This window comes from Canis aureus, chromosome 30 (genome assembly GCF_053574225.1).
Source record: "Canis aureus isolate CA01 chromosome 30, VMU_Caureus_v.1.0, whole genome shotgun sequence".
NCBI lineage: Eukaryota > Metazoa > Chordata > Mammalia > Carnivora > Canidae > Canis > Canis aureus.
The window spans coordinates 42,648,719-42,665,985 of record NC_135640.1 but is presented as its reverse complement, the minus strand read 5'-3'; the positions used below and the strand labels follow the sequence as shown (position 1 = coordinate 42,665,985).

At 47.0% G+C, this 17,267-nt stretch overlaps 1 protein-coding gene across 6 annotated transcripts in view; it reads left to right on the top strand.

The window, feature by feature from the left end:
- Nucleotides 1–47: 47 nt before the first annotated feature.
- The window catches only part of UBE2G2 (ubiquitin conjugating enzyme E2 G2), a 38,536-nt gene continuing 21,316 nt past the window's right edge, over nt 48–17,267 (top strand). Inside the window, exons 1-2 of one of the 6 annotated variants that reach the window (XM_077879414.1) lie at nt 72–196; nt 14,837–15,011. Coding sequence is in view for 2 of the 6 variants with exons in the window: in XM_077879412.1 (XP_077735538.1) it covers nt 154–196 (43 nt within the window). In the remaining 4 variants the exon portion in view is untranslated. Of the gene's footprint in view, nt 197–636; nt 668–975; nt 1,092–1,579; nt 1,848–14,836; nt 15,012–17,267 lie in introns of those variants that run through there. The other 5 variants (XM_077879418.1, XM_077879412.1, XM_077879413.1 and 2 more) reach the window with 5 other exon arrangements.

Below are 17,267 nucleotides of genomic sequence, written 5' to 3'. Positions count from 1 at the left end.
CGCAGCCCCCCGCCGCCCGCCCCACCGCGCAGGCGCCCCCGCGTCCCGCGCCCCGGAAGGGCTTCTGCGCCCGCGGCGACCCGGAAGCGGCCCTGCGGCGGGCGGGAGCGAGCGCGCTCGGGGCCGGCGGACCGCTCGGCTGTCGCCCGGACGATGGCGGGGACGGCGCTCAAGAGGCTGATGGCCGAGTACAAGCGTGAGTGCGCGCCCCCCGCCCCCGCCCCCGCCGCCCGCCCGCGCCCCGGCCCCGGCCCCGGCCCCTCCCGACCTCCCGCCCCCATCCCCGCGCCTGGTCCCTGCCCTGACCCCTGACCCCGTGACCCTCTGCCCCCCCGGCCTGGTCCTCTCTGGGGTCCCGGCGGCCCCGTGTCCCGGCCGCGTCGCGAAGCCCTGGGTCAGGCCCCGGGGCGGAGGGGGCCGGGGGGTTGGCCCCGGGCTGGGGCTGGGGCTGGGGCTGGGGCTGGGGCTGCGGCGGGGGGGCCGCCTCGAGACCCTCCGCCCCCGTCGGCGGGAGGACAGGGCGGCCGAGGGCGGGGGCGGGGGGGCCCGGGTGCGCGCGGCGGGGCCCAGCGGCCGCCGGAACTGCTCGAGAGAAACGGGAGCCGCGCATTGTGACGCGCCCGAGGGGACAGGTCAGAGGGGCCCCGCCTGATGGGGCCGCGTTGGGGTGAGGCCCGCCCCCGCCCCCGCCCCCGCCCCCTCCCCCTCCCCCTCCCCGGGCCGAGCTCGGGACCGCTCGGTGCCTCCCGAGCCAGCAGCGTGTAGCGTGTGGGGATGTTTGGGGACGCGAAGGGAGAGGCCGGAGCCCAGGACCAGAGCCCAGGACGGCCCGTGTCCTGCCGCTTCGCAGCGGGACGTTCCCTCGGAGGAGCTGCCGGCGGGGCTGCCGCGGGCCTGCGGGTGGCTCCGAGCTGCTCGTGCGGCCGGGCCCTCCCCGTGGCCCTCCCCGTGGCCCTCCCCGTGGCCCTCGCCCTGGCCTCCAGCGGCCCCGGCTCCCCCGGGCGGAGGCCCTGCAGGCTGCTGCTCTTACCGCGGCGCCGGCCCGGCGGGGAGACTTGCAGAGGGAAGTCGGAAACACACTAAAGTGGCTGGTAAATGTGCGCGGAGCTCAGTCCCTCAGCAGACGGCCCGGCTCGGGGAGCAGGGATGGGGGGGGCGGCCCTTAGAAGAGATGCTTGGTTACCTTCTGCCCAGCCCAGTGCCCTCTGCGGCAGGGGCAGGGGCAGGGGCACGTGCAGGAGATGCGGGGCCAGGGTGGGCAGGGGCGGGGTGGCCGCGGGACACGGGCCGGGGGCGCAGCGCGGGGGCACCTGCCGGCCCTGCCGCCTGCTGGGTGTAGTCGTGCAGCCCCGCGGCCTCCACTCTGCGGCCAGGCCTTACTCTCTCCCGTCTGTGGGGACGGAATCGGGTCCGGGCCGCCGCTCGGGCGCAGACTCCGCCTTGTCCAGCTGCGTTTCCTGAGGATGTTCGCGTCAGCAAAGAGCGCTTTTCCTTGTACCGTATCCACAAAAACCTCGTCTGTGAGTCCCACCCTGCTGTAGGTTTGCAGCAGTAAGATGCAGAGAACAGCTGACTTCCACGTCTGTATCGCAGAACTGTGACGTGCGCGTTTTTACACGTGTTTGTGTGGCATTCTGGGGTATCTGTGGAAGGCACAGCCCTGAAGATGCCCCCTCGGCTTGCTGGCCCCTACTCATCCCATCAGACGCAAATCCAGCGCTGCCGTGAAAGGCGTAACGCACAGGTTCCAGGAGAGCTGACTTACAGGGAGGGAGGTTAGCCTGGATCGTTGGGGTCTGACCCCAAAATCACAGGAGGAGCTGAGACCCTGGAGGAAGGCAGGAGAGGTGAGGCGGGAGGGGAGGCCCCCCTGCTGTGGCTGGCTGGGAGGATGCACACATGGCCAGGAACAGAAGCACGGGGTGGCCCGCGGCACCTGGGACTGACTGCTGGGTGCTGGCGCTGGGGATCCTGGAGCCTCCGTCCCACAGCGGCAGGGACCCGGGTTCTGCCTGGAGCCTGAATGAGTTTGGGGGGACACCTGCCTTGATTGCCTTGTAAGACTCGAGGCACAGAACTGCCTCCCTCTTCCGACATATGGAGACTGTAAGGTCAGCAGTGGGTGGTGTTTTAAGGTTGAGTTTGTGGTGACAGCAGTAGAGAATGGAAACTGTGTCTCTGAGGGGAGTTCTGTTGTTGCCGGATCTTAGAAACATAAAATTCCATTTCATGATCTTCCTCTTTTGTGAATTAGCCTCTAGTTGGTCTTACCGTACAGGTGACATATTCATTGTAAATGTGGATTTTATAGAAACAATCTCTCTGTGAAATGGGGTTTCTTTATTTATTCATGAGAAAAAGAGGGAGAGGCAGAGACACAGGCAGAGGGAGAAGCAGGCTCCATGTACCGGGAGCCCGACGTGGGACTCGATCCCAGGACTGCAGGGTCACACCCCTGAGCTGAAGGCAGACGCTCAACCACTGAGCCCCCCAGGCATCCCTGAAATGTACTTTAGTAGATTATTGGGATAGGGTTCAGGGATATTTTTCATGTTGGGGAATAGTCCCAGAACTGTAGAATTTTAGGGGTGGTGGTGGAACCTTGGCTAGGATTCTGTTCAGCCTCTGGTTTTTCACATTTTGCAGGAAATTGAGTAATAAAGGCAAAATGACAAAAAAAAAAAATTAAAGGCAAAATGATTTGCCTACGTTCTTAGGACCAGGAAAAAGGTGTTAGAAAAAGAACCGAGTTTTTTTTTTTTTTTTTTTTAATTTATTTTAAAGTAGGCTCCACATCCAGCATGGAACTCAGTGTGGGGCTTGAACTTTTGACCCTGTGATCAAGACCTGAACTGAGATCAAGAGTTGGACAGTTAACTGACTGGACCATCTAGCTGTCCTAAACCCATATATTTTATTTTATTTTTTAAATATTTTATATATTTGTTAGAGAAAGTGAGCGAGCACAGGAGCGGAGGCAGAGGGAGAAGCAGACTCTCCCCTGAGCAGGGAGCGTGACTGGGACTCGATCCCAGGACCCAGAGATCATGACCCGAGCCAAAGGCAGACACTCAACGTTTGAGCCACCCAGGCGCCCCAGAACTTATGTATTTTAAATGGGATCTTTTCTTGATGTTTTCTTGTCACACAGCATCCAGCCTTTCCGAGAAGTGTCAAAAATAGAGTTAGGTATTGGTTTGGGGGGGTTTCCTTTAACAAAGGAGCGCAGGCCGAGTGGCTTAACAAAACAGAAGTTTGTTGTCTCTCTGTCTGGAGGCCCGAAGGCCCAGGTCCAGGTCGCCTGTTGGCACGGCCACACCCTGGGGGCTTTCGGGAAGAATCCATCCTGGCCTCTTGCAGCTCCTGGTGGTTGCCAGGAGTTCCTGCTGTTCCTTGGCTGGGGGCCGCGTAACTCCCATCTCAGCCGTCGTCGTGGCTTGGCCGTCTTCCCCGAGGGAAGTGCCAGTCAGTGGTAGGACTCACCCCAGTCCAGCGTGACCCCATTTTTCCTGGAGTGCATGCGCAGACAAGGTCCCACGCACAGATTCTGGGGGACACACGCAGCCTCGTGCCATGTGGAGTAGCCTCGGACGTGAACGTGCAGAACTGGGCACGTGCTCCTCCCTTCGCAGTGCTGCTCCCACAGTGTCTGTGTCTCAGTTGCTGGCCGCCACAGCCCTCCGGTTTTCTGGGCTCGAAACCTTAGATTTGCCCTTTTGCCCTTGATGACTCCTTTTGTTTTATATTCACATGTCACCTGTCGTCCTGGAGACCCACACGGTCCATGCCACTCACCTGTGGCCTGGATGACTGCCGGGACGGTCCTGACAGGTTTTCTGCTTCTGCTCTTGTCCCACTTTGTTCTGTCCTCAGCACAGCAGAAGATGCCATTAAAGCTCATCAGGTCACGTCCCTCTGCCCAGGACCCTTCGTGGCGGCAAGAGCCAAAGTCCTGGCGATGACCCCTGCCTCTCGGTTCATCGGTCCCCTGCACTGCCACCCCGACTGGCCGGGTCATGGGCGCATGTCTCCCCTGGGTAGCACCCCCAGCACTCATGCCCTGCTCCCCCCTGGAGAAACCTCCTCTGAACCCCCGGACTCCACGTGTCCTTCTGGTTACTGTCCTCTTTCCTGGCGATATGTCTTTTGAGCTTCTCATAACAACTCTTTATTATGAAGGGAATTGTGTAAGAGTAAATGTGTATGTTCAGATGAAAAGTGAATGGACATCTGTACCCGCGGCACCCAACTTAGGAATCAGCACTAGCAGTTAACTTAGAAATCTTCGGGCTCCTTCCCTCCAGCCCTGCAAGTTACTGCTGCTGAAATTTGCTGACTGGTTCCTTTCCTCTTCTCTGTCTTCTTACTGCTTAGTATACTTCTAAGCAACATACTGTGTATTTTTGCCTGTTGTACTTAATAATTGAGATGGACTCACACAGGTGTGTTCTCACAACTTTCTCTGAGCACTTTATGCAAGGTCTGTATCCGGAGTGTGATACAGTCACGGAGCCTTCCCGTGATCCGCCTTCCTGGATGATGCCAGACCGGTTCCCTGGGCAGTTGCCCCGGGCACAGCGCATTGAATGTTCACGGACACCTTGGTGTTGGGCAGGGTCTTTTTTTACCAGCCTGGTGGGTGAGGTGCGGTTCCTCGTGGTTTTGTGTGTTGTGATTGAAGTTGAGCATCCTGTCACGTTTATAGGTGGTTTATATTTTTTCCTTTGTGAAATCTGTTTGAGTCTTGTACCAAATGTCCATAGAGTGGTTTGTCTTTCTTTTACTGATTTGTAGGTGTTCTTTGTATGTTGTCTATTCCTTTATAGGTCCCTAATCCATTGTTGGCTATATATAAGTATTTTATCCCTGTTTGTGCTTTGCCTTTTCGGTCTTTGTGGTGTCTTTTTTTCCCCCAGCCATCTTTTTTTTTCCTTTTTTTTAATAAGCAGTTTTGTTAAGGTATAATTGACATTCAATAGGTTAATATACTTTAAGTGTACAGTTTGATGAGTTTTGGTGGATGCACACGCCCATGAAGCTATTGCCACAATCAGGAGGATGGGTGTAAGCACTGCCCCGTGAAGTCTCCTGCTTCTAGAATCCACCTCTCCTGTGCCTTCCTGTGCCCCCAGGTCCCAGGCAACGACCAGCGGATCTGCTTTGAGTCACCATAGATTGTTTTGTCTTTTGTCAGGATTCTTTCATCCAGCGTAATTCTGTAGCCTCCCATCCTCCCAAGTAATGTCCCATTGTTGTATGCTCAGTCCGCAGCATATGGGTGGTTTCTAGTTCTTGGTGAATACAAATAAACCTGCAGGAACATTGGTGTGCATGTCTTTCTGTGGACATATACTTCCATTTCTCTTGGGTAAATGGGTCACCTGTGAAGTTCATGTTTAATTTTTAAAGAAACAGCCAAACTGTTTTCCCAGGTGGTTGTACCATTTAACATTTCTACCAGGAGTGTAGTAAAGAGTTCCAGGGGCTTCACTACTTGGTCTGCACTTGGTTTGTTTGTTTGTTTGTTTATTTATTTATTTGCACTTGGTTTTTAAAATTTTAGCAATTCTGTTGTGTGTATAGTGGTATTTCATTGTAGTTTTTAATTTTTTTCATTTTTAAGATATCTTAATTTATTCTACAGTGTTCTGTGTTTATTTTTTAAATTAAATTTTTAACTTAAATTTATGTAAACTAAAAAAAAAACCCGAACTGGAACAATTCACTCATTTCTCCCATTTTTCCACTCCCTTGCCTCTGGCAATCCCCAATCTGTTCTTTGTATGTATGCCTTTACCTTGTTGTTTTATGTATATACACATATACATATATATATATAGTTAAAATTTTCTGTGTACGAAGGGTCATACTGTATTTGTTTTTCTGTATCTGACTTACTTCACTTAGCATGATGCCCTTTCCAGGTCCATCTGTGTTGTTGAAAACGGTAACAATCCCTTTTTTACGGCTGAGTAATATTCCATCGTATATAGGCTTACCTTGGAGATATTGTGAGTTGGGTTCCAGACCATCACAATAAAGTGAATATCACAATAAAGTTGGTCAAGTGAATTTTTTTGGTTTCTCAGTACATATAAAAGTTATGTTGGGATCCCTGGGTGGCGCAGTGGTTTGGCGCCTGCCTTTGGCCCAGGGCGCGATCCGGGAGACCCTGGATCGAATCCCACATCAGGCTCCCGGTGCATGGAGCCTGTTTCTCCCTCTGCCTGTGTCTCTGCCCCTCTCTCTCTCTCTCTCTATCATAAATAAATAAAAATTAAAAAAAAAAACATAAAAATAAATAAAAAAAAGTTATGTTTACTCTGTACTGTAATCTGTTAAGTGTACAACAGCATGTGTTAAAAAAAACAATGTACATACCAGTGTTTTCCCCATTGTATATTCTTGGCTCCTTTGTTGAAAGTTACTTGTCCATATATGTTTGGATTTATTTCTGGGTTATTTTATTCCATTAACCTATGTGTCTGTTTTTATGCCATAGCATTGTAGAACTGTAAAATCAGTGTTTTAACTGCTACAGCTTTGTGATACAGTTTGAAATCAAAGAGCGTGATGCCTCCAGCTTTGTTCTTCCTCAAGTTTGCACTGGTTATTCTGGTCTTTTATGGTTCAATGCAATTTTTAGGAGTGTTCTGTTTTTTGAAAAATGCCTTTGAATTTTGATAGGGATTATATTGAATCTGTACATTGCTTTGTGTACATTGCTTTGCCCATGTAGTCCACATTAAAATGTGGCCATTTTGATAGTATTAATTCTTCCAATCCATGAGTATAGAGTATCTTTCCATTTGTGTCTTCGGTCTTTCATTAATGTCTCCTGATTTTCATTATACAGATCTTTTACCTCCTTGCTTAAGTTTATTCCTAGGTATTCTATTCATTTTTGTGCAATTATTAATGGGATTCTTTTCTTAATTTCTTTTTTTGATAATTCACTATTAATGTACGATGCAACAGATTTTTGTGTATTGACTTTGCATGTATCATGCAACTTTACTGAATTTGTTTATTCTAACAGTTTTTTGATGGAGTCTTTAGGGTATTTTATGTATGTCAGTTGCAGACAGTGACGGTTTTACATGTTCTTTTCCAGTTTGGATGCCTTTTATTTCTTTTTCTTGCCTAATTGTTCAGGCAAGGATTTTTAATTCTCTGTTGACTATGAGTGATAAGAATAGGTATCCTTGGGGCAGCCCAGGTGGCTCAGTGGTTTGGCGCTACCTTAGGTCCAGGGCGTGATCCTGGAGTTCCGGGATCAGGTCCCACATCTGGCTCCTTGCAGGGAGCCTGCTTCTCCCTCTGCCTGTGTCTCTGCTTCTCTCTCTGTCTCTCATGAATAAATAAATTTTAAAAATCTTAAAAAAAAAAAAAAGAATAGGTATCCTTGTCTTGTTCCTGATATTATAGGAAAACCTAGCTTTTCACCATTGAGTATGGTATCGGCTGTGGGTTTTTCATATATGGCTTTTATTATGTTAAAGTATGTTCCATCTCTGCTTACTTTGTTGAGGGTTATCATAAATAGATGTTGAGTTTTATCAAATGTTTTTCTGCATCTGTTGAGATGATCATATGATTTTTAACCCTCATTTTGTTAATGTGGTTTATCATATTGACTGATTTGCAGATGTTGAACTATTCTTGTATTCCTGGAATAAATCTCACTTGATCATGGCGTATGATTCTTTTAATATATTGTTGAATTCGGTTTGCTAATATTTTGTTGGGAATTTTTGCATCTGTGTTCACCAGGAATATTGGCCTGTAATTTTCTTGTGGCATTCTTGTCTGGTTTTGGTATTATGGTGAAATGATAAAATGTTCCCTCCCCTTCTGTTTTCATTTTTGCTTCTCATTCGTTTGTTTGTTTAGAAGACTTTGAGAAGAACTAGAATTAGTTAATTCTTCCTTGCACGTTGGGTAGAATTCACCAGTGAAGCCATCTGGTCCTAGACTTTTGTTTGTTGGAAGGTTTCTGATTTCTGATTCAGTCTCTTTAACAGTAATCAGTCTGTTCAGATTTTCTATTTCGTCATGATTCACTCTTACTAGGTTGTGTGTTCCTAGGAATTTATCTATTTCTTCTAGGTTGTTCAGTGTGTTGGCATATAGTCATCCATAGTAGTCTCTTATGATCCTTTGTATTTCTGTGGTATCAGCTGTAACATCTCATTTTATGTTTTTGAGTTTTCTCTACATTTAACTCCCTGAGTCTAGCTAAAGGTTTGTCAGTGTTATCTTTCCAAAGAACTAGCTCTTAGTTTCATTATTTCTATTGTCTTTTTAGTCTGTTTCATTTATTTCTGTTCTAATATTTGTTACTCCCTTTCTTCTACTAACTTTGGGCTTCATTTATTCTTTTTCTGGTTTCTTGAATTATAAAGTAAGGTGGTTTATTTGAGATTTTTTCCTGTTTCTTGAAATAGGCATTTATCACTATGCACTTTTATTTATTTTTTTTAAGATTTTATTTATTTATCATAAAGACAGAGAGAGAGAGAGAGAGAGAGAGAGAATGGCAGAGACATAGCCAGAGGGATAAAAGCAGGCTCCATGCAGGAAGCCCAGTGTGGGACTCGATCCCGAGCAGGAAGCCCAATGTGGGACTTGATCCCGGAACTCTGGGGATCACGCCCCGAGCCCAAGGCAGATGCTCAGCGGCTGAGCCACCCAGGCGCCCCTGAACTTCTCTTTTAGAACTGCTTTTGCTGCATACATTTTAGTATGTTACATTTCCTATTTTTTTAACTTTTTGTCTCAAGTTTTTTTTTTTTTTTAATTTCTTTTGATTTCTTCTTTGACTCATTGATTATTCAGTAGCATGTTTAATCTCCATATATTGTGAACATTCCGGTTTTCTTCATGTAATTACTTTCTAGTTTCATATTGTAGTCAGAAGACATACTTTATTCATTTTTTTAAAAGGAGTTTATTTACTTATTAATGGGAGACACACTGAGGCAGAGACACAGGCAGAGTGAGAAGCAAGCTCTCTGCGGGGAGCCGGATGCGGGACTTGATCCCAGGACCCTGGGATCACCACCTGAGCTGAAGGCAGACACTCAACTGCTGACCCACCCAGGTGCCCCCCCAAAAAGATACTTTATATGATTTCCATCCTCCTAAATTTGTTAAGACTTATTTTGTGTCCTAACATGTGGTTTTCCTGGAGAACGTTCCACTTACACTTAAGAAGAATGTGTATTTGCTGCTTTTGAGTGGAATGCTCTGTAAATATTTGTTAAGTCCATCTGGTCTAAATGTGTCCTTTAAGGCCAATGTTTTCTTACTGATTTTCTGTATGTAAGTGGGGTATTAAAATCCTCTACTGTTGGGGATCCCTGGGTGGCTCAGCGGTTTAGTGTCTGCTTTTGGCCCAGAGTGTGATCCTGCAGACCCGGGTTTGAGTCCCATGTCGGGCTCCCTGCATGGAGCCTGCTTCTCCCTCTGCCTGTGTCTCTGCCTCTCTGTCTCTGTCTCTCTTGAATAAATAAATAAAATCTTAAAAAAAAATCCTCTACTATTATTGTAGTACTGTGTATCTCTTCCTTTAAGTCTTTAAGTCTGTTAAAATTTGCTTTATATATTTAGGTGCTCGTGTGTTGGGTGCTTAAATACTTAAAAATGTTATATCTTGGGATCCCTGGGTGGCGCAGCGGTTTGGCGCCTGCCTTTGGCCCAGGGCGCGATCCTGGAGACCCGGGATCGAGTCCCACATCGGGCTCCCGGTGCATGGAGCCTGCTTCTCCCTCTGCCTGTGTCTCTGCCTCTCTCTCTCTCTCTGTGACTATCATAAATAAATAAAAATTTAAAAAAAAATGTTACATCTTGTTGGATTGATTCATTTATCATTATATAATTCTCTCTCTTTTATTAGTCTTTATTTTAAAATCTATTTTGTCCAGATTTTTTTCAGTTTCCATTTGCATCTTTATTTATCCCTTCACTTTAGTCTGTGTGCCCTTACATCTGAAGTGAGTCTCTTTGTAGATGGGTCATTTATTTATTTATTTATTTAGATTTAATTTATTTATTCATGAGAGACACAGAGAGGGAGAGAGAGAGAGGCAGAGACACAGGCAGAGGGAGAAGCAGGCTCCATGCAGGGATCCTGACAGGGACTCCATCCCCGGGTCTCCAGGATCACGGCCTGGGCTGAAGGTGGCGCTAAACTGCTGAGCCACCGGGCTGCCCTGGGTCTTTTATTTTAATCCATTCAGCTACTTCCTGTCTTTTGATTGGAGAATTTAGTCCATTTACGTTTAAACTAATTATTGATAGGCTTGTATTTGTTGCCATTTTGGTTAATTGTTTTCTGATGCTTTTTGTAGTTTCTCTCTGTTCCTTTCTTCTCTGCTTTCTAATCCTTTCTGGTTTGATGCCTTTCCTTGGTAGTATGCATATATTTCTTTATCTTTTGTATGTTTGCTACAGGTTTTTGCTTTGTGGCTACCATGAGGCATACATATAACAACTTATGTTTATAATCTATTGTAAGTTGACAGTAACTTGTTTCTTTTTTTTTTTTTTAAGATTTTATTTATTCATAAGAGACACACACAGAGCACACACACACACACAGAGGCAGAGAGAGAAGCAGGCCCCACACAAGAAGCCCAATTTGGGACTTGATCCCAGGACTCCAGGATCAGGCGCTGAGCCAAAGGCAGACAGACGTTCTGCTGAGCCACCCAGGCGTCCTGTAACTTAAGTTTCTAAAGCTCAACATTTTTACTCTCCCTTGCCCCCACATTTGATGTTTTTAGTGTCACACTTTACATCTTTTTAGGTGTGTATTCCTTAACTAATTATTGTCATCATAGTTATTTGTACTACCTATGTCTTTTAACCTTCATAGTAGCTTTATAAGTGCTTAACCCATTATACTTTTCCTATATATTTATCTTGTCAGTGAGATTTATTCTTTCACATGTGTTCTTGTGAACACCCTTTCTTTTCAGCTTAAAGAAGTCCCTGGAACATTCCTTATAAAGCCAGGTTAGTGGTGAGGAACTCCGGTAGCTTTTGTTTCTCAGGAAAACACTTTATCTCTCAACACTTCTGAATGATTACTTTGGTGTGTGGAGTATTATTCTTGGTTAGAGATTTTACTTTCAGCACTTTGAATATATCATGCCAGTCCCTCTGGCCTGCAAATTTCTACTGAAAAATCTGCCAATAGACTTAGGGGAGTTTCCTCATATGTAATAAGTTGTTTTTCTCTTGCTGCCTTTATTTATTTTTATCTTCCTTCCCCTCTGCCCCACCCCATCTCTTGCTGCTTTTAAAATTCTTTCCTGGTCTTTAATTTTTGACATATAATTATAATGTGTCTTGGTGTGAGTCTCTCTAGGTTCTTCTGATCTGAATGTCTATTTCCTTCCTGAGCTTAGGGAAATTTTCAGCCATTACTTCTTCAAGATTTCTGGAAGCCCCACGATCCAAATATTAGTCTGTTTCCTGTTCTATAAGCCTCTAAGCTATTTTTGCTTTTTAAATTCTTTTTTCTTTTTGCTTTTCTGATTGACTGAGTTCCACTGCCTTGACTTCAAGCTGACTGATCCTTTCTTCTGCTTCATCTAGTCTATATTTCAGGTCAGCTATTGTAGTCTTCACTCTTGTTTAAGAGAGAGAGAGAGAGAGAGAGAGAGGAGGGGGACATAGGGAGAGGGAGGAAGAGAATCTCACACAGACTCCTTGCCCAGGGCAAGGCCCTCCTGCACAGAAAGACCAGGCTTCTGAATCTGTGGCTTCCTGCTTTCCCTTGGGGTGGTAGCTGTTTAAGAACTCTTTCTCCGGGGATCCCTGGGTGGCGCAGTGGTTTGGCGCCTGTCTTTGGCCCAGGGCGCGATCCTGGAGACCCGGGATCGAATCCCACATCGGGCTCCCGGTGCATGGAGCCTGCTTCTCCCTCTGACTATGTCTCTGCCTCTCTCTCTCTCTCTCTCTGTGACTATCATAAATAATTAAAAAAAAAAAAAAAAAAAAAAAAAAAAAGAACTCTTTCTCCATTGGTTAGAGTCCTCTGGGACCCACAGCATAAATCCAGCTGGTAGCCAGAGTCAGGTGATGTGGAGATGTCCCCTGGCAACAGTCATAAAATTTGGGGCACCCGACGAGTGTGAGCTCCTTTCTGTGTGACACTGATAATTACAGTTTCATGGGACCAGGAACTCAAACTTCCCTGGCCTCCAGAGCTGGGTGATCAAGAGGTGTCCTACCAGTGACAGCCATAGAAATCAGGGCACTAGATACACGTAAAAGCTCCCTTCAGGGAAATGCTGGAGCCCTGGAGCACAGCAAAGACGGAGGGTGAAGGTGGCGCCCCAGTCTCCGTCCACAGAGAAGAGTGTTCCAGTAGGCTCTTGCTCTCAGGCTGGCCCTCTGATACAAGCAGGTGAGCCTCCTTCACTTAAGTCTGGTACAATCCGCGCGCGGGCTGCCTCTGAGCTGGGCCCTAGGGTGGATGAGTCCCAGTGTGCAAGCCCTTTAAGGGGAGGTCTTGTAGGTTGCTCCTGGTCTTGTGGGCCTCAGGATGTGAGTCCCATGGAATTTTAAAGTTAAGTGTTCTGGGGGCTTGTCTATCCATGGGTATCTTAAAAGTTGGAGTGCTGCTGTGTTTTGTATATTCACATGCCATCCTAAGTGTCAAGTCTTTTGCTATTTTTAATGTGTATTGTTTTCTTAGTAAGTTGTAACACTTTATATGATGTAGCTGCTAGTCTTTTGTTGGATATTTTGTAAATATTGTCCTATAAACTATGGCTTGCCTTTTTTGTTTTTAAGATTTTATTTTTTTTAAATTTTTATTTATTTATGAGAGGCACACAGTGAGAGAGAGAGAGAGGCAGAGACATAGGCAGAGGGAGAAGCAGGCCCCATGCACCGGGAGGCCGACGTGGGATTCGATCCCGGGTCTCCAGGATCGCGCCCTGGGCCAAAGGCAGGCGCTAAACCGCTGCGCCACCCAGGGATCCCAGATTTTATTTCTTTAAGAGAGAGTAAGTGCAAGAGAGCAGGAGTTGGGGGGCAGGGGAGAGGGAGAAGCAGATTACCCCTATTGCAGGGAGCCCCATCTCAGGACTCAATCCCAGGACCCCAGGATCATGACCTGTGCCGAAGGCAGACACTTAACTGACAGAGCTGCCCAGGTGCCCTGCTTGTCTTTTTTAAAAATTGTGGTAGGAAAACATAATTTTATCCTCTTAAGAATTTTTAAGTGTACATTATGGTATTCTTAACAATATGCATGTTGTACAGTACAGCTTTAGAACTTTTCTGTTTTGTGTGACTAAAGCTCTGTATCCCTTGAATGGCACCTGCTGTGGCTTGACTTTTAATCTCCATCAGGGTCCCTTCTAAAGAGCAGAGGAGTTTTTAATTTCACTGTAAGTCCAATTTATTTACTCCTAAAATATTTCATGCTTTCTATGTTTACAAAATCCTTGTCTAAGGAAAATGAGATTGCTAAGATTTCCTCATATGATATAAATCATATACTCTTCTCAATGACATATATGTGGTCAACCCCCTGTGTGTGTCTGTGTGCTGATCTCCCAAGAACACCAGTCAGATTGGATCAGGGCCCTTAGTAACCTCATTTTAACTTAATCTCCTCTTTATAGCCCCTCATTATAAGCTTTTCTCCCCCCCCTTTTTTTTCCATTTAGTCTGTGTTGGGGGTTCATTGTACACTCTTCCATAGAGGTTTGCATCTTTCCTTGTTGTAGCAGTGAAATACTCCATTGGTAGATAACATCATTATTTGACTGGTCCCTTATTGATAGATATTCAGGTGAAATTTCCAATGTTTTGCTATTACAATTAATTCTGAAATGAATAGCGTAATGCATGCATCTTTTTCTTCTGTCACTAGAGTAGATTCTGGGACAGGGTTGCTGGGTCAGAGGTTGAGTTTATATTTCATTTTGTGTCGTGGCTGTTTTTTACACCAGTATTAAAAAAGTGTTTTTAACAAATTAACCTTCTCAGGGAGTCAGCAGCATAGTTTGTGCAGATTTCTCTGATCGTGTTAGAGGTTTTTTTTGTTTGTTTGTTTTTGGTTGCTTTTACAGTAAACCCGAAGCTCTGTGCATGTGTGTTTTGTAAACAAAAACAGAGAGGAGCCAGCGGGAAAGGTTCCCTCCGCTCTGGGGAGCGCTGTCGCTGTAGTGCCACCTCCCTGACAGCAGGTGTCGCTGTTGAATAAGGGTGTGGGTGGGCGGCGGCGGCAGGGTCAGGTCCAAGGGCCCTCCGTGTAGACCACCTGCCCCTCCCAGCTGTTTGGGAGGTGAGCTCCCCTTCAGGGTTCTGGGAGGACAAGTGCCGTCTTTCCTCTGCCTTGCTTTCAGGCCCCCTACTCCCTCCCACCCTGCAGTTTGTAACTCCTCTGCTTTAATTTTTGGGTTTGTTTTTTTTTTCCTTATAATAATGTGGTTTGACTTTAGACATGAAAACTGGACTACGTTTCAGATGACTAGGTGTGTTGGGCCTGGCGAGCTGGGTTCTGGGTTCCCCCGGGCACCTTCTCCCGGCCTGCTGTCCTGGAGAGACACCAGGGGACTGAGACAGAGTCTGTATTGCCACATCCGAGGGGCTCAGCCTTCCTGGTACTCCTGCTCGTGCTCCTGGGATTCCGCCCTCCTGCACACGTTTGCTGGGTGCCTCTCCGAGCCCGCACTGCTCCCTCCCTTCCCCGCCTTCTCTGGACTGGGGACTCTGGACTCCCTCTCACCTGTACCTGCTCTGGTTCCTGGGTCAGGGTTTCTCAACAGCAGCTGTTGGCAATTTGAATGAGATCATTTTCCTTGTGTAGGACTTATTTAGGGTGGAAGGCTGAGTATTCCTGGTCCCTTCCCCCTAAATGGCAGTAGCATGCCCCAGTCACTGTGAAGACCTGGCAGGGACACCTGAGTCCACAAGTGTTCCCTAGGAAAACTGCTCCAGCCACTTCCCTCAGTCCTCAGCGGCTCCATCTGTTCCCTGTGCACGTAAGTTTATACTGCAAGTGTTTCTTTCCCCTGAGCTTCAGACTGGTTTCTCCAACCACCTGCCCATTCCCTCTACTTCTGGGTTTTTAAAAGATTTATTTTGTTTTTTATTTTTTTTTAAAGATTTTATTATTTGAGACCTTGTGCAAGAGCAAGAGAGCACCTGAGCAGGGGGAGGGGCAGAGGGAGAGGGAGACACCTCGCTGGGCGGGGAACCAATGTGGCACTTGATCTCAGAACCCTGAGATCATGACCTGAGCTGAAGGCAGATGCTCAGATTGAGCCACCCAGGTGCCCGTTTTGCACAGCTTTATGTTGTATGTAGCGGTGTATCATTTATTTGCATTTTTGTTCCATCGTATGACTATACCACAATCTCTTGATCTCTTCTATTGATAGATATTTGGGTGTTGTGTTTTTTGTTTGTTTGTTCTTTGTGTGTGAATAATGCTCTATGAATTCACTGCATACATACAATGGGGTCAGCATTAACAAATCAGCATTAACAAAGAATGAAATCTTGCCATTTGTGACAACGTGGATGGACCTTTAGAGCATTATGCTAAGTGGAATAAGACAGAGAAAGACAAATATCAAATGATCTCTCTCACGTAAGGAATCTAAAAAAAAAAAAGAAAGAAAAAGAAAGAAAGAAACAACTCCAGATAGTACAGGTTGGTGGTAGCCATGGGGGGTGGGGGCTAGCAGTAGACAGAGTAGGTAAAAGTGGTCAGAAGGTACAGACTTCCAGTTACAATAAGTCCTGGGCAGGTAATGTACAGCATGGCGACTATAGTTAATAATGCTGCATTGTACATTTGGAAGTTCTCATCATAAAAAACAGTTTGTGACTGCGTGTTGGTGGCTGTCAACTAGACTTACCATGCTCATTTCAGTATACAGATACCAGCTCCTTGTGTTGCACACCTGAGACTAATACGGCGGGGCCTTTCTTGCCTACTGCGGGCTGCGTCTTTCTATCACCTTCTTCACGGTACTCTTCGGTATCTGAAACACTCTGTTCACATCTGTTTCCTTATTTCCTGCCTGTCTTCCTTCACTACAACATAAGTTTATTGATGGCAGGGACCTTGTCTGTCAGCCCCTGCGTGTCCACTGGCTAGAGAGTGCTTGGCAGACAGCAGCATAGCTGACAGCTAACGGTTGGCCACTTGTAGTCCTATTGGCTCAGACCACTGCCCGAGGCTTTGTACTGCTCCTCAAAGCTCCAGAGGGCCAAGAAGAATTGTCACTATGTACTTTTCAGTACATAAAATTATGTAGCAAAAGAGAGAACACGGGCTTTCCAACCAGCTGCTGGAGCAGTATTTTCATGGCAATAGTGAAGTATTTAAATTGTGCTGTGTTTATCAGGTTTAGATTCACTGCGACATTTCATCAGTGATTTTTTTTTTTTTAAGATTTTATTTATTCATGAGACTGAGAGAGCGAGAGAGAGATAGAGAGAGAGAGGCAGAGACACAGACACAGGCAGAGGGAGAAGCAGGCTCCATGCGGGGAGCCCGATTTGGGACTCGATCCCCGGGCTCCAGCCAGGCTCACGCCCTGGGCTATAGGCAGGTGCTAAACCGCTGAGCCACCCGGGAATCTCCCATCTGTGACTTCGATGAGTTCTCATGCTGCTCTTGCTTCACGCTGTTATCCTTGGTATACATCTGCTTTCTCTGTCTCTTTAGGGAGAATGTGAAGTGTTACAGTACCAAACTGCCTAATTGCATCCAGAGGTATTTCATTTCCCCTTTTTCTTCCAGAGGTGGATTCCTAGGGGGGTCATTAATAATTTGTTCTGAGTTGCTCTGCACGGCAGCACGTTGGTGGCTTCCTAGAATCGTAAGTGTTTCTGCTGCCTGGATTCTTGGACACATCTCTTGGTGCACACATGTGCACACTTTTCTGTGTGGTTATACTCCTAGAAGAGGTGCATAGGATAAGGTATGTGGTGAGGGCATAGAACCTGTATGTGCCCTCTGTGCGTGCACCCCTCTCCCAGCACCCCCACATGTGTACCCACTCAGAAGCTCTCTGGACCCCATCCTGTTAGGGTTTACGGGGGTTTCCTCCAGGGGGCCTGAGATGACGCATGGACTCCATTGCCAGCCCTTCCCCTTCCCTGGGGTGAGGGGTGGGGTGGGGCCTGAAAGTTGGGAGCTTCCAGTCCTTCCTGCTCTTTCTGGCCTCCAGCCCCCACCCAGGAGCCATCCAGGAGTCCACCTGCATCACCTCATTAGGACAGAA